This window comes from Molossus molossus, unplaced genomic scaffold (genome assembly GCF_014108415.1).
Source record: "Molossus molossus isolate mMolMol1 unplaced genomic scaffold, mMolMol1.p scaffold_m16_p_10, whole genome shotgun sequence".
NCBI classification, from domain to species: Eukaryota; Metazoa; Chordata; class Mammalia; order Chiroptera; family Molossidae; genus Molossus; species Molossus molossus.
The window spans coordinates 9,576,949-9,601,688 of NW_023425345.1; the positions used below are offsets into that span (position 1 = coordinate 9,576,949).

The following is a 24,740-nucleotide window of genomic DNA, read 5'->3' on the forward strand; positions in this document are numbered from 1 at the left end:
AGTGCAACGCGTTTAGAGCCTCGGCACTTGCCGTAGCCCATCCTGCCGCGGAGCCAGCCGCGCAGGCGCGTTGAGTTCCGGAAGGTGGTGCTTCAGGCAACGGGACAGCGCGGCATCTCCTCTCGAAGCGGTGCCGGGAGTTGCTACCGTGGTCGCCGCCATGAGTCGCAATTACAACGATGAGCTGCAGTTCTTGGAAAAGATCGATAAAAATTGCTGGAGAATCAAGAAGGGCTTCGTACCCAACATGCAGGTGAGGGGGGGAAGCGAGACCCGGTGGGGGGGTCTTCCCGGCTGGGGCCCGCGGCGCCTCCGCGGCCACCCGGCGCAGCCTCCTGCTCGCCCTCCCGACACCCCGCTATCCCTGGAGCCGCCCCGCCCGCAGCAGAGTTTCTCCCGCTGCTCTCTGGCCTCAGGACTGCCCGACCTGTGCTGCCTCGGCTGCTCGCAGGAGAGGCCCCCAAATCACGTGGGTGGCGAAGGGGATGTGTCTCTAGGGTTTCCAAGTACATAGTTGGCGTTCGCGAACCGTTTCCCCCCGTATGTAGGTCACAGACGGGCCGGGAGAGGTGCCGCATTCCCGAGCTTCAGAGACGGTAGCCGCCTTTACCAGCTGGCACAGCCAGCCCGGGGTCCAGTGGCTGGGACTGGAACTCCATGCCTGCGAGCCATGCTGGCCATTTAAGTGACCTTTACAGATCTGTGTTCGCTGAGCCAGTTTTTAACACTCTCTGCTCCGCGTTGGTTTTTGACAAAACGGTTTTGTTCCTTGAAACAGCCTAGAACATTCACAGGGCGGGTATTGTTTGTTTTAATATTCACTTCGCAGAAGGACCTTAAGGCACAGTCACTACTTCCTCTGATAGGATGGAGACTGGGGAGTCCAAACCAGAGAGTTGGGAAGCCGGGGCTGCCTGCATCTCTGGGGCTTCATTGCCATCTGTGCCCATTATCTTCCATTAAAGTAGAGAAACAAGGAAGGCATTTGTGAGGTTTTGGTGTGTGTGTTGTTAAATGGCTTTTGAAAGCCTTTAAGGGGTCATACAGGTGCACATCCTGTCTTGGTAGAAGTTCTTGATAGTCACTCCATCTTTTTATTCAATATCAAAACTTACTGAGTGTCCCCAGCGAAGGCCCACAGTCCTAAAGCCTCCTTTTTCCTGTTTTCCACCTGGCCGGTTTCAGTGCATGGTTGTTCCCTGAATGAAGAAGTAGAAAATAAAAATGACCGTGACACAATCATCATGAAGAGATGGTAACACACACAGTCGTTGTTTGGCAGCCATCTGGCTTACCTTTGGAGGCACACTGCTACTCATTCTAACAGAAAGTCGGATTTTGCTAGGCACTTCTGGTTCACCTCTTTGTACCACACTTTACTACCGTCTGTCCCTTGAGAAAGGGGAATTGGGATCTTGAATTGCTTTTTAAAGGTTGCTGACAGCTATGCCAGACTGACATTGTATTCCCATTCTCATGAGAGTCATGAATTTCACACGAATAATTGTCCTTTGTTTTGTAATCTCCATTCCCCCCCACAAGACTCACATGCTCCCAAAACCACTCCCCTGCAATCTCTGTTATCTGTGTGTTCAGCTCCTAAATGTGCTGCTGTTCCAGTGATAGCTCATCTTTAAAGAACCAACTCAGCTAATAGCAGAATGAACAAAAAGTGTGCAACGGGTGAAGCTTCCCCGGGCTCCCTAAACCATTGAGCCACTTCTTCATCAGATTCTTCATAGCACTGTGTACTTCTGTTAACAGCACTTGCCTCACTGTGCTCTTAAATCCCTTGTCTGGGCTGCATCCTAGCCAGAAGCCCCTCAAGCAGGATCTTGCATATTTTTTGTCTCCCCTCGTGCCCGGTGTAGTACCCGACACATAAGTCCTCAGTAAACGGTTGGGGAATTAATGTTACCCTTTGAAATTGTACTAAAGAGCCCTGGCCAGTTTGGCTCCGCGGTTAGAGCGTCAGCCTGCAGTCCAGAGAGACCCGGGTTTGGTTCCCGCTAAGGGCAAGTACCTCAGTTGCGGTTTGTCCCCGGCCCTGGTTGGGTTGTGTGTGTGGGTGGCAGCCACTCGATGTGTCCCTTTCACATCGATGTTTCTCTCTCCCCCCTTCCCACTTTATCTGAACAAAAAATGGAAAACTGTCCTTAGGTGAGGATTTAAAAAAAAAAAGAAATTGTACTAAAGATATTTTCTGTCAACTGGTGGTGTTATTCATGCTGTGGTAAGATGTAGAAGTCATCTTTCTGATGAAAGAAATTTACTTGTCTGGATGATTGAGTGTTAAATCTTTGATTCTTCTTTACTCGCCAGTTCCTTCATAATATTTGATCTCTGATAAAAATGTTCTGGCCTTTGATAATTTAATAAGTGTATCTTTATTTGCCTTTTGTGTGCCCCTTTATCAAACTTCTTTATCCTCTTAGGATTATAGCAGTTATAGAACTGAACACACAACTACATAGTTACACGTTAAATTTTGTTTTACTCACCATTTACCTAAGTACAGACTTATAAATCACCATACGACACAATAAAGTGCAATGTGCTGCTTGTTGTCTTAAGCACAAAAAAAGTACACTGAAGTTAGATGACGGCAGTTTTATGTTTGGAATTTAAAATTTTGATTCATCTGATTTTTTGAAATCCATTGATTTTCCCCCCATTTTTATTGAATTTATTGGGGTGACACTGGTTAACAAAGTTATACGGGTTTCAGCTGCACAATTCTACTACACATCATCTGTACACTATGTTGTGGTTCACCACCCCAAGTCAAGTCTCCATCCATAACCATTTATCCTCCTTTTACCCTCTTCTACCTCCCCCTACCCCACCTCTCTCCTGGCAATCGCCACACTAAATCCATTGGTATTTTAGAAACACAAAATACCTTTTGGCAGTGAGAGCAATTGGAAGACTTTATCACAGATACAAAGTTTTTTACCTGTGAAATTCTTAAATGTGGCTTTGAGAGTAGGAGAATGAATAAAAACAATTTGTGAACATTTCAAAATATACATTTTTAAGATACACAGTTGACCCTTGAGCAACACAGGTTTGAAATGTATGGGTCGCCCTGGCCGGTTTGGCTCAGCGATTAGAGTGTCGGCCTGTGGTCCCGAGAGACCCGGGTTCGGTTCCCGCTGGGGGCATGTACCTCGGTTGCAGTTTGTCCCCGGCCCTGGTTGGTTGTGTGGGTGGCAGCCACTCGATGTGTCCCTTTCACATCGATGTTTCTCTCTCTCTTCCTCTCTCCCCCTCCCACTCTACCTGAACAAAAAATAGAAAAAAGAAAAAAAAAAAAAGAAATGTATGGGTCCATTTATACACAGATTTTTTCAATAAATATTATACATGTATTTTCCTTATGATTTTCTTTTTTTTTTTTTGTATGTGCCCCTAGTGGGAACCAAACCTGGGACTCTGATCCATAGGCCAATGCTCCAACCACTGAGCCAAACTGGCCAGGGCCCTTATGATTTTCTTAATATTTTTTTCTCTAGTTCACTGTAAGAATACAGTAAGTGAAGATATATAATGTACAAAATATGTGTTAATCAGCTGTTCATGTTATCAGTAAGGCTTCCAGCCAATAGTTGGGCTATTCATAGTTAAGTTTTGGGGGAGTCAAAAGTAATACACAGCCCTGGCTGGAGTGGGTCAGTGGTTAGAGTGTCAGCCCATGGACTGAAGGGCTGCAGTTTCGATCCCCAGCCCAGTCAGGGCATGTGCGAGAGGCAACCAATCTTTGTGTCTCTCTCACCTTGATGTTTCTTTCTCTGTCCCCCTCCCTTCCTCCCTTACTATATCTCTTAAAAAAACAGTCAATGGAAAACATATCCTCCGGTGAGGATTAACAACAACAACAAAAAGTTACACATGGATTTTCAACTGCGTGGCAGGTGGGGAGGGAGCCAGTTGTCAGTGCCTTAAACCCTCACATTGTTCGGGGGCAACTGTATTTAAGGATGGGAACATCTTGTACTTTTTGATAAGAAGTTTTCTGCTTGTTTAAGGTAATGTGAAAATACTTTATAAATAGTAAAGCAAAGTGAATATTGCATACAGTATTTGTATTCTATCCAGTGTCTGTAATCATATACGTGTACTCAGACAGTTTCTCATTTTCTTTGGTACCAGGTTGAAGGAGTTTTCTATGTGAATGATGCCCTGGAAAAATTAATGTTTGAGGAATTAAGGAATGCCTGTCGAGGTGGCGGTAAGTACATTAGAATTTTACGTGTGGTAATGTAAGTAGTGTCTTCCCTGTAGCCTGAGAAATATGATAATTCAGGTAGTACATTATTTAAAAAATACAAAAACATTGTCAAGAAATGACCAAGACTTGAAATAAGACCAAAAAAAAAAAAACAAAAAACTCTAGCCCTGGCCAGTTTGGCTTGACAGTTAGAGCATCGGCCCACAGACCAACGGGTTGCTGGTTTGATTCCAGTCAAGGGCACGTACCTCAATTGCGGTTCGTCCCCAGCCCTGGTTGGGGTCGTGCAGGAGGCAACCAGTTGATGTGTCTCACATCGATGTTTCTTCCTCTCTTCCTTTCTCTCCCTCCCACTCTATCTGAACAAAAGTGAAAAAATATCCTCAGGTGATGATTTAAAAAACAAAATTATTTGTGGTTATATTATTAGCTACCTGACCAGGTAGAAACCATTTGGAGTTGGATGGACCTGGTTGGTTTTTAAGCTAACCTTGGATAATGGTAAGAGCAACCATTTATTGTGCACTTACTGTGGGCCAGGCACTTTACTAGGTGTTTTATTTAGGTTATCTCATGTAATTCTTAGAGTAACTCTAAGAGGAAGATACTGTCTCCATTTTAAAGATGTGTGAATCAAGGTTCAGTGAGGCTAAGTCATGTTAATTTGTCCAAGGTTGCACAACTTCTTGGTGACAGAGCCAGGTTTCAGACCCAGGAGTACCTGATTCCAAAGTCAGTATTTTTAACCAGTAGTCTGATTAGCCTCACCTAATTTCAGTTATCTCATCTATAAAAGAGAGTTTATTACACCTATTTTGTAGGACTACAGAGAGGTTTAGAGATGAATATATGAAAGCTCTTATACAAAGCTCTAGTAGAGATGGTGGAATTGAAATCTAAAATTAACCCTTTTAGCCCGGCTGGTGTGGCTCAGTGGTTGAGCATTGATCCATGCACCAAGAGGTTGCCGGTTCAATTCCCAGTCAGGGCACTTGCCCAGGTTGTGGGCCAGGTCTCCAGTGGGGGGCACACAGTCCAGATGTTCTCTCTCATCAGTGTTTCTGTCCCTCTCTTCCTCTCTCTCTAAAATCAATAAAGGAAAAATATTTTTTTTAAATAAAATTAATTCTTTTATTTTTTTAGATCAACAAACTAAATCCCACCCACATTCTGCCAGGGTTTGTTGACTTGCCTGAAGCGACACAGCAACCAGTGACAAAGCTGGGACTAGAACCTTTGGTCCCCTGACTTTTAACCCAGCTCCACATTGCCGTTCTTTGTCACTTAGAGTGAAACCAATGTGGATGTTTTTGCTAAACAATGTGAACTGTGAAAGAATACATTTTTTATATTGACAACATAATGTTTAATAGTTATGTTTTACATCTCCCAGTACATTTGCAGACAACCTTTCCTGGTTTGCAGAACACCGACAGGTGTTTGTCATCAGCCTGGCTGCCCTCAATACATTTCTGCACACGTGCTGCCTTCACACTTCCATCTCCAGCATCCGTCTGTGCTTTGTTTCAGTAGCCCTGATCCCTTCCCTCGTGCAGCGTGGTCTAGAAATGCATGAATGTACTTATAAAAATCAAATGTGTGCTCTTCTGATTTTGAATTTTTGCCTTCAGGTGTTGGTGGCTTCCTGCCTGCCATGAAACAAATTGGCAATGTGGCAGCCCTGCCTGGGATTGTTCATGTGAGTCCATGTTCAGAGTTTTAATCATTTACATTTTTTCTTAGCCTAACAGTTGGGGAATGGATGAATCGCCATGCCTAACAGAGAGTGGTGTCATTTAGACAGCGACCTTTGAACATCTAGAAATAACCATGGGACATAAAGAAATAATTGCGCCTGAATAACACACAGGTTCTAGTTGCCTTTGGCTATAGTCTGTAAGAACTTGAAAACCTTTGAAGTAGTTTTTAATGTGTTCTTTTGTGTGTGTGTGTGTGTCGTTGTATATCATTTTTTTTAGATTAGTATACCACCATTGTAGTTTTCACTGTGACTTATTTAAGAGGATGGTTGGAGAAGGAATGGAAAGAAATTTAAGGGTTGGAACTGAGGAGAGGGAGAGAGGACAGTATAGCTATTCTGGACATGATTGACGATGACAGAGATAAAACTGGGTAGTACAAGTGGGCTCCCTCTGCAACCTAACGTTCAGATTCCACCATTACAGACATGTGTTAAAATGAATCAATTCTTCAGACCTTTTTTTTTGAGGTCTTTAGGCCAGTTACTATGCTGGGCAATGGGGTGGGGGAGGGGGATAAAAAGAGATAGCTTATGTATATGAAGAACTCATAGTGTCTTCGTGTCTCCATAAATCCTCACCATGTTTGACTTGCATTCATCTGAGTTAGGATCCCTTTCCAGGTCCCAGATTTAGAAAGTATATAGTATTCATACCACTAAATGGATGGTATTTGTCTGTGGTTGCTTAAACACTAAGGACCTGTATAAATTGGATATTTTTAACCTGACATGACCACAGTTTGTCAGTGTCTATCTTTTAATGTCTTTAAAATGTGATAATACAGCCCTGGCCGGTTTGGCTCAGCGGTTAGAGCGTCGGCCTGTGGTCCAGAGAGATCCGGGTTCGGTTCCCACTAGGGGCATGCACCTCGGTTGCAGTTTGTCCCCGGCCCTGGTTGGGTCATGCGGGTAGCAACCACTCGATGTGTCCCTTCACGTTGATGTTTCTCTCTCTCTCTCTTCCTCTCTCTCCCTCCCATTCTATCTGAACAAAAAATTTTAAAAATGTCCTTGGGTGAGGATAAAAAAAAAAATGTGATAATACATCCAAGTTAGTCTGGGGTCCTCCTGTGTCGCGTTGTGCTGAGGCTTTCCTGTTTTAGGGTTCCTTCGTTAATGATCAGACATTGTAAGAAGGATTTCCTCCACTGTGGTACCTTCATGAGTAGGAGTTTTTACACCTAATTTTCACCAGTAGACAATACTTGATGAAACTAGGATCTTGATTTGGGGAAGGCTTTAGCCTGCAGCCTCTTTGAGGATCAGTATCAGGCCTATCAGACAGCCAGAGTGCCAGGTGGAGAAAGCTGTGTTTCATTTTCTCATTGTCTTTCAGCGATCTATCGGGCTCCCTGATGTCCATTCAGGTTATGGGTTTGCTATTGGGAATATGGCAGCCTTCGATATGAATGACCCTGAAGCAGTGGTGTCCCCAGGTAAGGTGACGGCATGCTGCTGTCAAGTTTGTAGCTCTTCTCAGTGTGTCATCACCTCTCCGAACTAGAGCATGACTGCTTCCTGTGTGTGCATCTCTGCCTCATCTAACGCTATCATTTCGTTTCCTCATTTACTGACAGAATTAATTGTGGACACTCAGAGGCTATTAAAATACCAAGTAAAGCTTATATTTATGAGAATTCTTCAGGCTTTTACTATATGCCAGGCACTATTCAGACATTGGCTACAAAACAGACTGGAACACTTTTCTGGCAAATTATGTGTCTTTATGTCCCAGTTACCTCTTGGGCAAATTTGAGCATTATTGTAAGGATTAAATGAGTGAAGCTGTTGCCCGGCTGGTGTGGTTCAGTGGTTGAGCATTGACCCATGCACCAAGAGGTCACCGGTTTGATTCCCAGTCAGGGCACTTGCCCAGGTTGTGGGTCTGATCCCCAGTGGGAGACATGCAGGAGGCGGCCAATTGATTTTCTCTCTCACTGATGTTTCTCTCTCTCCCTCTCTCTCTCTCCCTCCCCCTCTCTCTAAAAGTCAATGAAGAAAAAAAAGTTTAAAAAAAAAAAATGAGTGAAGCTGTATAAAGTACTTGGAACAGTGCTGGGCACAAAGGCAACTAGATGTTGCCTTTATTGTCATCATTATTCACCTCCAGTGGTGTATGTCTTATCTGCTGTGGGTGCTTTCACTGCAAACATTTTACATCAGAAGTAACATCTTTGCTTTAAGAGTCTGGGGATAAAAAGAAGTATAAATTACATCCTGAGAGTTCTGCCTCTGGCAATGGTGAGCATGACTGTTTCAGATTAATCCTTTGTTGAGAATAACAAGAAAGGCTGAATAAAAGAAATTTTAATCTGTTTGAGGGCATAGGAAAGCTATTACGGCAGTAAGAATTGGTGAGGCTACAATCCAGAGAAAAAGAAAATAAAAATACATGAGCTGCACATTTAACACTGTTTTTCTCTTGAGGGATGGCAGATTTCAGTTAGGAGGGATATAGATGATTTGAACAATGCAGTTGACAAACTTGGCACCTTGGCCTCTAATCTACGTGCATGGTTGTGTGTGTGCACACATTACAGTGCGTCTAAGAACTACAGAAGACACATTTTTTCCAAGTGCACACAACATTTACAAAAATTGACCAGGTGTTGAGCCAGAAAGCTGGTCTCAAACTTCAAAGCATTGAAATCATAGAGAGGCAGTTCTCAGAAATTTTGGACTCAAGACCCCTTTACACTCTTAAAATGTTTTGAGGGTTGATCTCAAAGACTTTTATCAATGTTTACCTTACTAGACATTAAAGCTGAGACATTTCTGCCCTGGCTGGTTTGGCTCAACAGTTGGAGCGTCGGCCTGCGGTCCCGGATTCGGTTTCCGCTAGGGGCACGTACCCCCCCAAAAAAAAATTTCAAAGCTGAGATATTTCTAAAACAATAAACATACAAGTACATATTTCATTATCCATCAGAGAAAACATGGTATCAAATGTCATGTAGTCTTTGGAAAATTTTACTGTACACTGGAGAATAAGCTTAAAAGGCTAATAATATCTTAGCATTATTTTACAGTTAGTCTTAGACCTGAAAAGATCTCTGGACCACACTTTAGAACCACTGATATAGAGGATACTCCTACCACAGTGGAATTAAGTTAGAAATCATTAACAACAACAAAACTTTTTTTGAAACCTCATATATTTATAAATTTAACACTATGCATTTAAGTAACCTACGGGTCAAAAATCATAATGGAAATACAAAATAAGCCCAACTAGTGTGACTCAGTGGTAGAGCATAGACCCATGCACCAAGAGGTCACCGGTTCGATTCCCGGTCAGGTCAGGGCACATGCCCAGGTTGTGGGTCCAGTCCCTAGTGGGGGTCAGGCAGGAGGCAGCCAGTCGATGTTCTCTCTCATCGATGTTTCTTTCTCTCTCTAAAAAGTCAATAAAGAAAACAAAACTTTTTTAAATAAAAGAAATACAAAATAACTTAATATTAATAAAAAATACTTATGTCTAAAAATTTTGAGTTACTGTTAAAGTAATACTTGGACAGAAATATATAGCCTTAAATGCACAAATTAGAAAAGAAAAAGGTTGAAATATCAATGATATAAGCATCCATTTCAAAAAGTTAGAGAAAGAACAACAAATTAAAAACCCAAAAAAAGTATTAAGATGGACATAGAGAAGAGTACAATTAATGAAACAACAAACAGAAAAGATCAACAAAGCCAAAAATTGGTTCTTTGAAAAACCTATTAGAATTCATAAACCTCCAACAAGAGTGATCAAGAAAAAGAAGAAACACATAATCCACATTTTAATCTCTGGTCTAGATGTTCCTCGTTGTTCATTATTGCTTCTCTGGCCTACAAAGTACCCTTAGTATGTCCTTTGCTTTAAATTGTTTTCAGATCATCAGGCTTGACCCACAGAGAACCACTTTATTGGCTACTATATATAAAAGTTATTTTTTAAAGAATGGCTGTCTTTTAAACCTTCACCACAGGTAACAATGGTTTTCCTAATATTTAACTGATTATTCTGTTTTGTAGGTGGTGTCGGATTTGACATCAACTGCGGTGTTCGCTTGCTAAGAACCAATTTAGATGAAAGTGATGTCCAGCCTGTGAAGGAGCAGCTTGCCCAAGCTATGTTTGACCACATTCCTGTTGGGGTGGGATCAAAGGGTGTCATCCCAATGAACGCCAAGTAAGAGCACAGTTTGCAATAAATGGAGTGAGAGAAATAATACCCACAAGACCCTCACACTCATTTCCAATGCAGGACACTTAGGAGATGGGGCTTGTTCAGCCTCTTTTCAGGAAATGATAATGAATTGGTTTTTTAAGCATGAGGGCCAGCCCACTTTGAAAAGCATACCTGGAGCGTATAAATAAACTTCACTCGTTTTTATAAATATTTTAGATAGGAATTTTGTCCTAATAATGTTTGAAATACGCTGTAGCAGGGTGGGAACATTGAACATTGCAATCTGTCCTGGCATTGTTTCGGAAGAGGCCTGGACCTTAGATGACGATCAAAGCTTTTTCCTTCTGGGGATTTTAATGTATGTGCACCTCAGCTTCAAAATGCAGGTGCAGTAAAGCCACATAATACTTCTGTGATGGTAGGAATAGAACTTAATATTTAACCTGTATCACCTGAAGATATTTAGCTTTATTTATTATTTGACTAATTTTTCATGAATTATTAATGAAGGCAGGTAGTAAAGTTAATGGTAGATATCTGATTATGGTTATAAGTTTTCTTTGGCTGCTGGATCACCACCTCATAGAATTCAGGATCAGAGAGGCAACTTTCATGTAAATAAGATTTGAAAAATATAAATGAAGGGCTAGATAAATGTCAGGAAAGAACTATTTTCTCTAATATGGCATTTACTATTTTATATTGCAATTATTTATGTAACTGCTTTCCTCAGAAGACTAGAGTGGTTGAGAGCATAAACTTGGTATCTAGCACAATGCCTGGTACACGGGGGACAGTCAGTAAACTGCCTGGTACTCAGGCGACAGTCAATAAACGTAGCATTTCCTCTGCCCTTTGAGATGTGGTTGTGCTTAGGTTTTGATCTGCCTTGACTATGAAATGACCAGCACCCTATTACTCACTCAGAGACTTGGAAGAGGCCTTGGAGATGGGTGTGGACTGGTCGCTAAGAGAAGGCTACGCCTGGGCTGAAGACAAGGAGCACTGTGAGGAGTATGGAAGAATGCTGCAAGCCGACCCCAATAAGGTCTCTTCGAGGGCCAAAAAGAGAGGTCTTCCTCAGGTAACACTCACGTTGGAGGGGAAACGTGTTCATATTTTTCATAATTTGGTTTTGGTGGTGGAGAAAAGTGTTTTCTGTGTTAGAAATTACCTCCCCAGGTTTTTTCACAGTATATCAAAACGAGCACAAATTTGTTTGTTTATGCTTTGTTCTTACTCTTTTAAAAAGCTATCAGGAGCTCGTCGGTGTTCATAAGATAAAACAAGATATGAATTAGAAGTGGATGGGAGAAAATGGGATCAGGCATTAAATGTATATTAAACTTGCATATGTGCATACTTTGACAATCTAAGATTTGGCTGAAAGTATTCTCATGTCTAAGGCAAAAAGATGCCTTGTCATTTCATGATGTCCATGAGATAAGAGTATACCAGATATTTTAAACTTACAGCTAATTTTGAAAGCTTTGCTATTAAATCACTGTGACCTTGGGCAAGTCTCTTTTGCCTACCTGGGTCTCATTTCCATATCTGAAAACTGGGATAGTTAAAGCTAGGCAACTCCTAAAAACTCTTCGAGCACTGCCCTCTGGCTCCCCAAGTTATCTGTTACCTCCAGTTAAGGGACATACGCTTTCAGTGTTGGATAATGGTGTCAGTGAACTCATAGATGTTCATCCCAAGATTTGACCCTTCTCTCAATGATGTTTAAAATGTCCTTTGAGTCATTTAATGTTATGGGTTTTGGTTTATGGAGCTTTTGATATGTGTGTACCTCAAGCAGATAATGATACAATAAACTTCAGGAGCTGCTTTGTCTTATTTCTGTTGTGTGAAATACTGCTTTAAATAAGTAAAGTATCTCTAAGGTTTAGAAGTATTTTTGTACATAAAACAATATTTGTATGACTTTTTTGTTTGTTTTTGTTATTGGTTGTTTTTTACCTGTTTGCTTTTTAAATGGATTTTTAAAAAATCAGAATAGAATCTATTTTATCAGACATTATTATATTTGCAGTTGGGGACGCTGGGGGCAGGTAACCACTATGCAGAAATCCAGGTTGTGGATGAGATTTTCAATGACTATGCTGCTAAGAAGATGGGCATTGACCATAAAGGACAGGTGTGTGTGATGATCCACAGTGGAAGCAGAGGCTTGGGCCACCAAGTAGCCACAGGTATATTCTGGACCTAATTTTTGGTGTGGTGCAAACATACATTTTATGGGAAACCATATAGAGATTTAAGAAAGAAAGCTCTGAAACTATACTGTGTAAGATTTACCCTGGTTCTTCTAACTAGACCTCAAACAAATTAACTTCACTGGGCTTTAACTTCCTTGTCTGAAAAAAAGGGAAATAATAATTATTTCATATGGTGTCATAGATTAAATGAAGTAACATATGTAAAGTACTTACATCAGTGTCTGATGCTTATTAGTACTCAATAAATATTGGCTCCAGTTACTTTGTTTACTCTTCCTGTTATCTGACCGAGAAAGAACAAGAAGAACCTTAAGTTGTAGAGTTTATGTTGTACACATTAATTCAGCAGATATGTCTTAGATACCTGTATTGATTAGGTGTCACAGTGGATTCGGTGATGGAATAGGCAAGGACTCTGTCCTCACATTGTCTCATAAAAGAGATGCAACGTTCATTTAAAAAAGAGTAAAGACAGAAGGTAGTGATTGGTTATTATAGAAGAGACAAAGGAAAAACGTTTCGGGGATTTAGAGATGGTTTCGTGAACACATAATGTTTGCAGTTGGGACAGTCATACACAAAGGACATTGATGACCAAGAGAGAGCATGAACAAAAGCAGGAGGCAGGGGCCCTGGCCAGTTTGGCTCGGCGGTTGGAGCATTGGCCTGTGGACCAGAGAGTCCCCGCCAGGGGCACGTACCAAAAAAAAAAAGTAGGAGGCAGGGAAATAGTAAGATCTCTCTGAATAATTTGTAGGTTGTGTGAAAGGGTTTATGAATATATGAAAAGTTACAGAGACATGGAAGTTATTATAAACTTTAAATTGCATATTATAGTTCATTCTTGTATACACATTTCATCCTGTGGGAATTTAATTGTTTGTGCTAGCCTGGCCCATTAGAACATGTCATCTATCAAATATATGGACCATTGACTAGTATTTCTGAACTTTTTGCTGAGTACTTCTCTACACTTTGTCATGGATTTGATTTTCCTGCAGAAGATCTAGCAACTTGTATCCAGTTCTTTACACTAAGTCACTGAAAATTATTTTTTAAAACCATGATGATAAAATGTATTTACCTCTTCTGTTTTGACTCATTCACATGCCAAGAAGGGAGTAACTGACTCCCAATCTTGTTGTTGCTGTGCATATACATCTCGTTTCCCTTACCAGTTCCTAGAGGGAGGATGTTATCCTCTTAGTTTGTGTCGCAGGTCTGACAGAAAAGAACCAGTAATATATCATCACAAATAGATGAACCCAGAAACACTTCAAAGGGAAAGTTGTGTTTTACTTGTTTTTTTGTTTGTTTGTTTTATAGAATGTGTTTAAATATAGCCCAGCTTTCTTCAATAAACCTGAATTATTTAAGGAAATCTGGCTGGTTTGGACTTGTTACTCTCTTGTTCCAGATGCCCTGGTTGCTATGGAAAAAGCCATGAAGAGAGACAAGATTATAGTCAATGACCGTCAGTTGGCTTGTGCTCGAATCGCTTCTCCAGAGGGTCAGGACTACCTAAAGGGAATGGCAGCGGCTGGGAACTATGCCTGGGTCAACCGCTCTTCCATGACCTTCTTGACCCGTCAGGTACTTGAAGTTGCATGATGAAGTTAACGTGCTTTGAAACAGTGTAGTCAAATCAGAGCCTGTAAATTTTGGTTTTGAAATTTTATATAATAAATATTCAAAATACTGGTATCTCCTTGAAATAAATAAGCAGAGTATCAGGTGGGAATGAGGGAAGAAGAAAGGCAACATTATACCTGGAATTTTCCTTGAGTAGCAGAGAGGCTAGAAGTGCCATTCACTAAGATTCAAAGGGCTGAGGAAGAATCAGTTCTGAAGGGTGGGGTCGAGTAGCCAGGCGAGGAGGGGGTCAGTGGGGAAAAGGGGGACATCTGTAATACTTTGAACAATAAAAAAAAATTAGCCAAGCAGCTTTTCAGCCAAAGTTGGAATTTAGGAAATGTAATTTCTTTGTGGTCTAAATGACGGATTTTGTCCTTTTTGTGAAGATTAATAATACTGCTATTTTTGAACTCTTAAATCCCTCACTCCCCTGAGTAACAGACTAGCTGGAATCGGTAAGATAAATTCGGAAGAGCTGGTTCTGGCTGCGTTTAACTTAAACTTTTTCTCTTAGGCTTTTGCCAAGGTCTTCAACACAACCCCTGATGACTTGGACCTGCACGTGATCTATGACGTTTCTCACAATATCGCCAAGGTGGAACAGCATGTGGTGGACGGAAAGGAGCGGACCCTGTTAGTACACCGAAAGGGGTCCACCCGAGCTTTCCCTCCTCACCACCCTCTCATTGCCGTTGACTACCAAGTACGTGCTAAGTCATCTGGTTTCTGGCAGTGGGTGCATGACGCGGGTAGTTCTAAATACAGTGAATTTAAACAGGAAAGCAGCATTCGTGGGAAGGAAATCTCATCCATGAGAACAGGGATTTCTCATCTCTGAACAGAGATTTCACCCTCAAACATCTGTACTTTAGGATTATCTTTGAATCATTGGAAGATAGGATTAAGATTAAACTCAAACCCTGGCCAGTTTGGCTCAGCAGTTAGACTGGCAACCCCTGGACCAAAGAGTCACAGGTTCAATTCCCGGTCAAGGGCACATACCTTGGTTCCAGATTCGATCCCCAACACCAGTTGCTGTCATGCAGGAGGCAACCAATTGATGTCTCTCTCGCATCAGTGTTTCTCTTGTCTCATTCTCTCTCCATCCCTCCCTCCCATTTATCTGAAAAGTCATTGAAAAAAATATCCTTGGGTGAGTATTAAAAGAAAAAAAATTAAACTCAATGTTTTATTCATTTTTCTCCTTTTGGTATATGACTGATGGAGTTAGGAAGACCCTTAACCTACTCCCATTTCACAGATGAGGAAACTGAAGCCTGAGGAGGGCAGGCGCTCACTCAGGATGGCTCTTCCAGATAACCTTTCCTGAAAGCTTTGCCCTTGCATGGTCTTCCTTCTGCCTTCCCGGCCCTCACGTTTTCATTCCCTTCATCTTTCCTCCCGTCTCGATTGTCAAAGAATCAAAATAATGTCAATAAAGGTGTGAGAGAAATGCATTTAGAGGCTCAGATTTCTCCCACAATCCTCTAGTGCAAGAGGAAATTTAAATCTCAGACATAAGAAGCTCGTGCTGTTCTAAATTTTAACATGTTTGATTTGTGTGCATCCTCAGCTCACTGGACAACCAGTGCTCATTGGTGGCACCATGGGAACCTGTAGTTATGTTCTTACTGGCACTGAACAGGGCATGACTGAGACCTTTGGAACAACCTGTCATGGAGCGGTAAGGAAAACAAAAACTTACTTAGAAATGCTCTTCTATTTGGTCATTGTTTTGCATTTTGACAGGTAAATGTACTTGATTGAGCATTTGAGTCTTGTCTTCTACCTAATTTATTCCCATAATATATACTGTCTGGTGAACCAACTGAGGTCATCAAGTATCTCTACCAGCAGGGTCATTGTCAGGCCAGTAACGGTTTCTCATCTCTGCAGGTCCACAAAGTCCAGGCTGAGAAATTATCACAGTAGCATAGCTGGTACAAGTGTAACTAGTGCACATTTACTTCACTAGTTATCTCGTTCACCAGACCTAATCATTTGCATAATTTGCTCCTTACTGTGTGGGTCCACTCAAGATTTAGGAGATGTTCCCTGTTTGCAAATCAGAGCCCTTGGGTGGACTGCACAACTATATCAACATATTGCCTCTTCTAAGCCAGGGGTTGGTAAACTCCTGTAAAGCACCAGACAGTAAATATTTTAGGCTTTGGATGCTGTATAGTCTCTGCAGCAGCTGTTCCATTATGTCATTGTAGTGAAAAAGCCGCCATAGACGGTACATAAACAAATGGGCATTGCTGTGTTCCAATAAAACTTTATTTACAAAAACAGCTGTGGTGGGCCAGATTTGGCTCACAAACCAGTTTACCAAGCCCTGTTCTGATCCACCAGAGTGCTTAGCTAGTGATATAGTAGAAAATAGAAACTGTCTAGAATACTTTTCCATAGCACAGATTGTGACAAATATGTTTTAATCTTACTTTTTTCTCTGGTCCTTTTTCATTTCCAGCTGCCTCCCAGCTCCTAATTTTAACCCAGTGATCAGAATCAGTGTGATGTCTCACACATAAGCAAGCAATGTCTTGGGGCACTTTTGGTTGTCACACTTGGGGAAGGGAGTTTTGCTGCTGGCATCTATGGGTGGAAGTCAGGCATACTGATAAACACCCTGCAATGTACAGGACAGTCCCCACAACAAAAAATTACGTGATTCAAAATGTCAGTAATACTAAGGTTAACAAAATGTTTTAAATTACAAAGAGTACAAAGCATTTGTGAGGGGAACGTGATAACCACCACACCACGGAAACCGCCAGCAAAGCTTTTGTGATAGCAGACACACTGTTACCATTAAATGTTAACATATTTATATTGAACTGATAATGGGTGGTAATTACAAACAGAAAACTAAATCTTTAAATACTAAATGCTTTATATAGATAGAAATTTGTTTTCCAAAGGATGTGATGGGGCTTATAACAAAAGGCTTATAGTAAGGTTGATAAAATAGTAGTTCAGAATTGTCTTTTAACTCCTTTTTTAGTTTAAAAAGAAGTCAAGGAAAGGGCATATAATCCTTGGAATTTAAATAATTGCTGGGATTGAACATAAATTATAGCTCAGGATTTATAAAGTGAAGTTCATTCCTTTCCCAATCTAGGGCCGTGCACTGTCCCGAGCAAAATCTCGACGTAATTTAGATTTCCAGGATGTCCTAGACAAATTGGCAGACATGGGAATCGCAATTCGTGTTGCCTCACCCAAACTGGTTATGGAAGAGGTAAGTGACAAAGTGACTTTTTAACAGCTTAATTTTTCCCCTGATTTTAAGAACAACACATGTTTAATTAAGAGGTTTTAGAAAATACAAAACAGAAAACATCTAGAATTTCGCCAACCAGAGATAACCATAATTAACATTTGGTATATTTTTTACTTTGTGTTTTACAATATTATTAAACACCTGCTTTAGTTAGGTACTAACGGTGTTGGGAATACTGCAGTGAGCAAAACTAGCATAAATCCCTCCTTGTGACACCCAAGTGGTGAAGCCGTAGCACGTTAGATGACGGTAAGTGCCACAGAGTGCTAGCGGGAAGGGGTACGGAGAGATGGGGAGCGGTGCGGTTTCAGATAGGGTGCAGCAAGGTGCCGTTTGGGTGAAGAGCTGAGAGGCGTGAGGGAACGGCTGTGTGGCATCTGAGGGCAGCTTTCCAGGCGGAGAGAACAGCAGGTACAAACATGCAGGCGAGATGTGCTTGAATGGTCAGGAAACAACAGGGAGGCCGCTGTGAGCAGCCACGTCAGACAGGCGGGGGCGCCGGATTGTGTGCGTCCTTGCGTTTTCTTTTACGAAAGGGCTTTTGCTCTTGCTCTGAGTGAGATGATGGGAAGACATTGGAGAGTTTTGAGCAGAAGATAACATGGACTCTGGCTAATGTGTTTCCATGCTGAGAAGAATCTAAAGAAGAAATTGATGATGCAGAAAAAGGGGGGAATTACTGAGCAGTGTACTTAAATAGATGAGAGGAAATGGGGTCTGGTGTACAAGTAGGTGGGGTTGGTCTTCAGTAGGAGCTCAGATCGTTCATCTTTCTAAAAGGAGAGAAGGTATGAATGCATATAGGAAAGAAGTTACAGTGAGAGTCTGGAGACTATTCTGGTTGTTTTTAGTTTTTCAGTGTAATAGGAAGTAGGGCCAGCAACTGAGTAAGGATGCAGGAGAAGGTAGGAAATAATCGCCTGAGAGAAAGAGTGGTTTAGTGAAATTCTGGGTAATTGCCAGGACAGCACTACTTGAGCTAAATTCAGTGGTTGTGTGCTGACAAGTACATTTAGATGGAGAGGAGCAAACATGAAATACAGTTGGGTTACCTTTAACCAGGGTTGCAAGTGTACAGCACAGTGAAAAAGAAGCAAGATTGTTGAGGGTGTTGCTAAGGGATTGTAGGTCTCATGGGGTTGAAGGGTTATCAGAGATGGAACATGAGAGGAGTGAGCTGGAAACCCAGGTTGTGATCACCAGCCTGGGGTGCTTGAAACAGATAATGAAGGACTTGTGTCATTGGTAATGACAAGTTCTGGGGGATGAGCCAGGGAGTGAATGGCTGGGGCAGCATTGAAGGAGCAGAAATCAATAAACCAAGGAGCCAAGGTACTGCAAGGATTCTCTTCCTCGATACTGAAATCAGTCAGAATTATAGCGAGAGAGTGACAGTGAGCCTGGAGCTAGAAATCTTCACGTAATGATGGGGAGTGATGCAGACTCAAGCAGATGATTGCAACAAGAAAGGGTAGGTGGTAATAAATGATGACTGCAAGATTCAAACCTGGAAGTGTTTGGGGAGGAAGGAAGGAGAATGGTCTGGAAAGAACCATGAAGAGCAAGGACACCTGTCACACTTCTCAGCCTAATTGCTTGACCCAGCTGCAGAGGGAAATCAGCTGCCACTTCAGAAAGTTGGAGGCAGAAGTAACATCCTCGGGGGAAATCCACGTTTCGGCCAGAACAAAAGGGTGAGGGGAATGTTTAAGGAAGGGAAGAGGGAAAGGGGTCTGCATTCGACTCAGTGGAAGCAGTTTCAGAGGCCACAGTGGCAAAGTCTCAGAAATCAGAAGATAACAGGAGAGGGCCCAGAAAGGATCATGTACAGAGCGGTATGGGAATCAGTCTGGGAGACCTGAGCTTTCTGGGTTGACTTGAATGGAGATAAAGGGTGTGTGTGATGAGATTCATTCGAGTGGTAGCAAGACAGTGAGTGTGGGTAGGAAGGGAAGACGGAGGTCTTGCTAGAAATCCACAGAATTTATGTGTACACGTATATACACATATATGCATACACACACATAGTGTTACATATATGAATCTCATAATTTTCCCTTATTGTGAAAATACATGTTAATTCCAGGAATTTTGACACCTGCAGAAATCAAAGTCTCTAGTAACTCCACCTTCTAAAGATAATTACCTCTGGCAGGATGGTTTGGTGCATTTTCTTCCAGTTGAATGTTAGTGTGCATGTTTTATTCCATTACGTTTACTGCTTTTTTAAGTTATTCAAGTGATACGTGTTTTTTCGGGAACTTTTGCAAAATACAGAAAAAAATATTAAGTCGATAGCATTTATTCTACTACCCCTTTACCAATACGGAATTTAATTAACGTTTTAATCTTTGTTTATGTGATTGGGGGTAGGGAATCTCAGTATTGTTTTAATGTGCATTACCTTAATTACAAGTGAAATTTAAGTAGACTTCACAATGTTTAACCCCCACCCCTGCAGGCTCCCGAGTCCTATAAGAATGTGACAGATGTTGTGAACACCTGCCATGACGCTGGAATCAGCAAGAAGGCCATTAAACTGAGACCGATTGCTGTCATCAAAGGGTAGAGCCCTGACTGTGGCCACCAGACTCCAGTGACCCTTACTGAAGTGGAAGTGGACTGAAATGCTCTTTAGACATCAAGATCCAGAGACCTGACAGGTTCCCACGTGTGCAGCAGTAACTGCCCAGCGAAATGGCTGACAGGGAGGCTGGCTGCCGCTCCAGGAGCCACTGTTATAAATTACCTTCTGGGAGGAGTCACATGGTCCCCATGTGGAAAGGGATGTATATGCTTCCTCCCTGGTTATCCCACAGAGTTTTAGGAAAATCTATTAGGGGGTGGGAATAGTTCAAGAAACTGCCTTACTCGGTCACACAGTCTTTAATCATCAGAATGAACTTCTTTACACCAAGTTCTCTTTACATCCTGAGAGTGTTATGAAGAACAGTCTATCAAATGAGAAGGTTTTAGAATGTTTTCTTTCTGCCCTCCTTTTGTCCCTTTGTCCATTCATCCGCCATCTACCCCCTTCCCCTGCACTGAGCAAGATCCTAAATACCACTCTTACTCAGAGGGTGTCCATGGGGTCATGTCAGGATATTAGATGATTGGGTGATGGAACACATTGATGGGGGAATGTGTGTGGCAGTGTAGGAATAGGGACCCAAAAGAAAAAATAATTTGTTGTAGAAATATAAAGCAGTGTTTTGATTTAGCCTGCAAAATAGCATCAGCTGGTATCTGTCATTAATCAAACTTTTCTTGAATAATAACTTGCACAACAGCAGTCATGTCATGGGTGATCAAATTGTTACAAAAGCAAGAAACGACCACATCTGTGATGTTAATGATTGCTGTGTTGACAAGTTGACTAGTCTTGTGCCACCTAATTGGATTTCATGTTATGTGCTGTGACACCTTGAAGATGTTAGAGTTATAGGTTACCAATTCCTCAGTTGAGTCCAAATAGCCAGTAAAAGAGAAAATTCTAATAAAGTTGCCATATGTTGTTTATATTTTGTGCTTAATATTTTATAGCTTAGGACAATTAGTATTTGTACCTCTGTCATTTTGGTAGGTGTTGATGGTCTCTGATTGTCTCCCAGCATGCTCACCCTAAAAAATACTCCTATATCCCTGGCCAGTTTGTCTCAGCGGTTAGAGTGCCGGCCTGTGGACCAGACAGTCCTGGGTTCAGTTTCTGCTGGGGGCACCTACCTTGGTTGCAATTTGTCCCCAGCCCTGGTTGGCGTCATGTGGGTGGCGACCAGTCGATGTGTCTCTCTCACATCAATGTTTCTCTCTCTCTCCCTCCCTTGCGCTCTGTCTGAAGATAAATGCCGAAATGTCCTCGGGTGAGGACAAATTAAAATTTTTTAAACACTTTTATAATTTATCCCTCAACTTAAAACAACCCCCTCCTCCCATTAGAATATCTTCTATATGCTATTTGAAAGGCTGGAGAAAAGCCGACATCCTCTGAGAAATGTGTGATAGGAAATAACAGCACATCTTTACTCTGAGCACTCAGTAACTTAAAATTTTTTTTATGGTAGAGCTTGAAAGTTATCAATAAATAAAAATAAGTTAGGAATCTTAACACAATAATTATAGGTTACTTATGCCTTCAGATTGGACCAGTGACTGTTGTACACAGACGACTTCAGGGTACGAGTTATAGGTGAGTGCTAGGGGCGGGGGGCTTTACAGGTGAGAAACAGGCTCCTGGCGGGTGAGGCAGCACGAGTGTCCGTGTGGGCTTCTGTGCTGGGCTTGCCTGATATGTCATTTGAGACGGACTGAAAGCGAGGATGCCTCTCAAAACTCTGATGTCAGTGCAAGAAATGCTGCAGATTAACTTAAATAGATATATTGAGTTTTATTACACTCTTTAAAAGTTACTCTTCAGGCCCTGGCCAGTTTGGCTCAGCGGTTGGAGTGTCGGCCCGCAGACCGGAGAGTCCCGGGTTCGGTTCCCGCTAAGGGCACGTACTTCGGTTGCAGTTTGTCCCCGGCCCTGGTTGGTCCTGCGGGTGGCAGCCACTCGATGTGTCCCTTCACGTCGATGTTTCTCACTCTCTCTTCCTCCCACTCTATCTGTACAAAAAATGGAAAAATATCCTCGGGTGAGGATTAAAAAAAAAAAAAAGTTGCTCTTCAGGCCCTGGCCAGTTTGGCTCAGCGGTTGGAGTGTCGGCCCGCAGACCAGAGAGTCCCGGGTTCGGTTCCTGCTAGGGGCACGTACAAAAAGTTACCCTTCAGGGAAGTGAGAGGGGAGCAGGTGAGGAGAAGGATGGTTTATGCAGTGGAGTTTCTGTTTTATTAGCTTTTCTTATATGTAGCATTTTCAGTGAGGCTGGCCCTGTATGACCATAGAAAGTAATGGTCACTATTTTGAGTTAAAAAAGAAAGGTGCAAATATTGTTTCCCTTGTCCTAAACATGTTATTCTCCCATTTGAGGCAAAAAGCCACTTTAAGTGTTCAAATGAAGCTGAAGTAACCAGCTGCTTTTATGCCCGGAGTAAAAATACCCAGCATATGCACGTGGGCACAGCCAGGAACACCTTTGATAGGCCCTGTCTGCTTCTTTCAGGCGTGAAGATGAGTCTTAAGCCTATGCCTTTGTAAGGCCTCTAAAGTCAGACCGTTTGTAATTGATATTCTGTATCACAGTGATGATGGTTGTGTCGTTCCTGTTTATCCGCATGTGATTAGGAAAACCAGCTCATGAGACAGACAAAATATGGACACTAATTTTCTAATTTGTGACTATTTCCTGGAAATACAAGGAAGTGAAGGTTTAAATATTGAATAAAATCTTGCAGATCTTAAGACACTCCCACTTTAATCTTCATATAACCTTTGAAAACTTGAACACAAGATAACTGAACATGTTTTTAAGCTTTCCCTATTTTTTCTGCTTAACACTTCTTTTTTTTTATGTTCAGTATCAGGTTTTTCTCCTGTTCCTGAAAATTGCTTGTCAGAGTCATTAATATTGCAGAAACATTTGCAACTTTGCAGAAACATTTGCAACTCTGCACAACTCACACAGTTCATTTTGTCCTTATTTCTTAACTTACATCCTTATTCCTTTTGCATCTGCTCCAGTGCCTGACTACATGGGATTTTATGTTATCCAGAAAGTGTGACTACTGCCCATCTCAATCCGTTGAGTATGAAGATGCTGTTAATTATCATGTGGGCACCATCCAGTATGCCAAGTTGTTAGGCTAGATTCTGATCTTCAGAAGCTCTTGTTCTAGCCCGGCTGGTGTGGCTCAGTGGTTGAGCGTTGACCCATGCACCAAGAGGTCATCAGTTCAGTTCCCGGTCGGGGCACATGCCCAGGTTGTGGGTCAAATCCCCAAGGGGGGGCATGCAGGAGGTGGCCAGTTGATGTTCTCTGTCATCAATGATGTTTCTCTCTCTCCCTCTCCTTTCCTCTCTCTCTCAAATCAGTGAAGGGGGAAAAAAAAGCTCGTGTTTAAAAAAAAAAAAGAAAGGTCTTGCTCTAAAACTAACATTTGAAACACCAGTGATCTGAGAAGATAATGTCACCGAGAAGTGCATAGTGATTTAAGTTGTACTTTGCAAGAGGTAGTAAATGAACAAAGTGCCTAGCGCTCGGTGGTCACAAGGACCCTGACTAATGGTGGGACGAGCCATGTCTCCTGCTGGAAGGCAGACAGGAACACGTCACCATCCGAGATGTTTGTCGAGAATACATGGCCTGAGTCTGATCATAGCAAACATCAGAGGGACCCTCCTGCAGAATGAAGAGGGTCATCCTGCAGGTTGAAGGCCTGGACACTCGAAACCAACAAGGAGATGAAAAACCAGGGAGAGGCAGACAAACCGTTCCAGAGTCTGAAAAGACATGACAACTATATGCAATATATATTCTAGTTAGGATTCTGGACCAAAATGGAAAAACACCTTGTTGGGTCTTTTGGTGAAATTGGAAGAGACTCTATAAATGGGTCAGCCGTGATATGCCAAAGTTGATTTCTTGATGGTGGTTATGTAGGGTAGCGTCCTTATGTGATATTGTGATTATATAATAAATATATATTTGGTCTCCATCCTGTTTCTGGCAGAGTTCCTAAAACCCTTGGAATTTCCTAAGTGGTAAGAGGAACAAAGGTGTCTTGTTATTCATAGCAAGTCCCTTTCAACTATACCAGATTTTATGTTAATGAGGTGATTTTTGGAAAGTCCCTAAGGATAGGGGTTGGTTGCTGGGAGAACCAACCTTGTGATTAGAGGGTTGGAACTTTCAGCCCCACCTCTGACCTCCAGGGAGTGGAGAAGGACTGGAGATGAACTTCAGTCACCAGTGACCAATTATTTAATCAACTGTGCCTATGTAATGAACCTCCATAAAAACCCAAAGGATGAAGTTCAGAGAGTTTCCAGTTTGATGAACCAGAACGCATCCCTATGCCCAGAGGGTGACACACCCCACACTTAAGGCACAGAAGTTCCTGTGTTTGGGACCCTTCCAGACCTACCCCTATGTATCTCTTCATGTGGCTGTTCATTTACATTAATATCCTTTGTAATAAATTGGTAATCTAGTTAAGTAAACTGGTTTCCTTAGTACTGTGAGCCATTCTAGCAAAGTAATCAAACCCAAGGAAGGGATCACGGGAACCTTGAATTTATAGTAACTCAGTCAAGAGCACAGGTAACAGTTACCTAGACTCAGATGGTGGCTGAAGTCTTTTGGGACTGAGCCCTTAACCTGTGGGATCTGAGTCTATCTCCAGATCAGTGGTGTCAGAATTGAGTTAAATTGGACACGCAGCCAGTGTCCTCTAAAAATTTGAGAACTGCTTGGAAAAAATAAATGTCGGACCTTGTTTGGAAGAAGTGAATGCTCTAAGGGTGATGGGACCTCTTGTTTAAAGAT

At 42.0% G+C, this 24,740-nt stretch overlaps 1 protein-coding gene across 1 annotated transcript; it reads left to right on the top strand.

Annotated features, from left to right (window-relative positions):
* The first annotated feature begins 85 nt into the window (after nucleotides 1–85).
* Nucleotides 86–20,307, top strand: RTCB (RNA 2',3'-cyclic phosphate and 5'-OH ligase). The gene is made up of 12 exons (XM_036252658.1): nucleotides 86–253; nucleotides 4,153–4,231; nucleotides 5,863–5,930; nucleotides 7,330–7,429; nucleotides 10,014–10,170; nucleotides 11,098–11,254; nucleotides 12,212–12,371; nucleotides 13,816–13,991; nucleotides 14,548–14,736; nucleotides 15,607–15,717; nucleotides 17,158–17,277; nucleotides 19,781–20,307. The coding sequence occupies exons 1-12, from the start codon at nucleotides 161–163 to the stop codon at nucleotides 19,886–19,888; spliced, it is 1,518 nt and encodes a 505-aa protein (XP_036108551.1). The 5' UTR covers nucleotides 86–160; the 3' UTR covers nucleotides 19,889–20,307.
* The last annotated feature ends 4,433 nt before the right edge of the window (nucleotides 20,308–24,740 follow it).

Bases quoted from the DNA above. Each gene is read 5' to 3' on its own strand.
- RTCB (XM_036252658.1), top strand. From the start codon at position 161: ATGAGTCGCAATTACAACGATGAGCTGCAGTTCTTGGAAAAGATCGAT. The intron at 5,931-7,329 runs GTGAGTCCATGT...ATTGTCTTTCAG, and splicing joins CCCTGCCTGGGATTGTTCAT to CGATCTATCGGGCTCCCTGA. The intron at 15,718-17,157 runs GTAAGGAAAACA...TTCCCAATCTAG, and splicing joins GAACAACCTGTCATGGAGCG to GGCCGTGCACTGTCCCGAGC.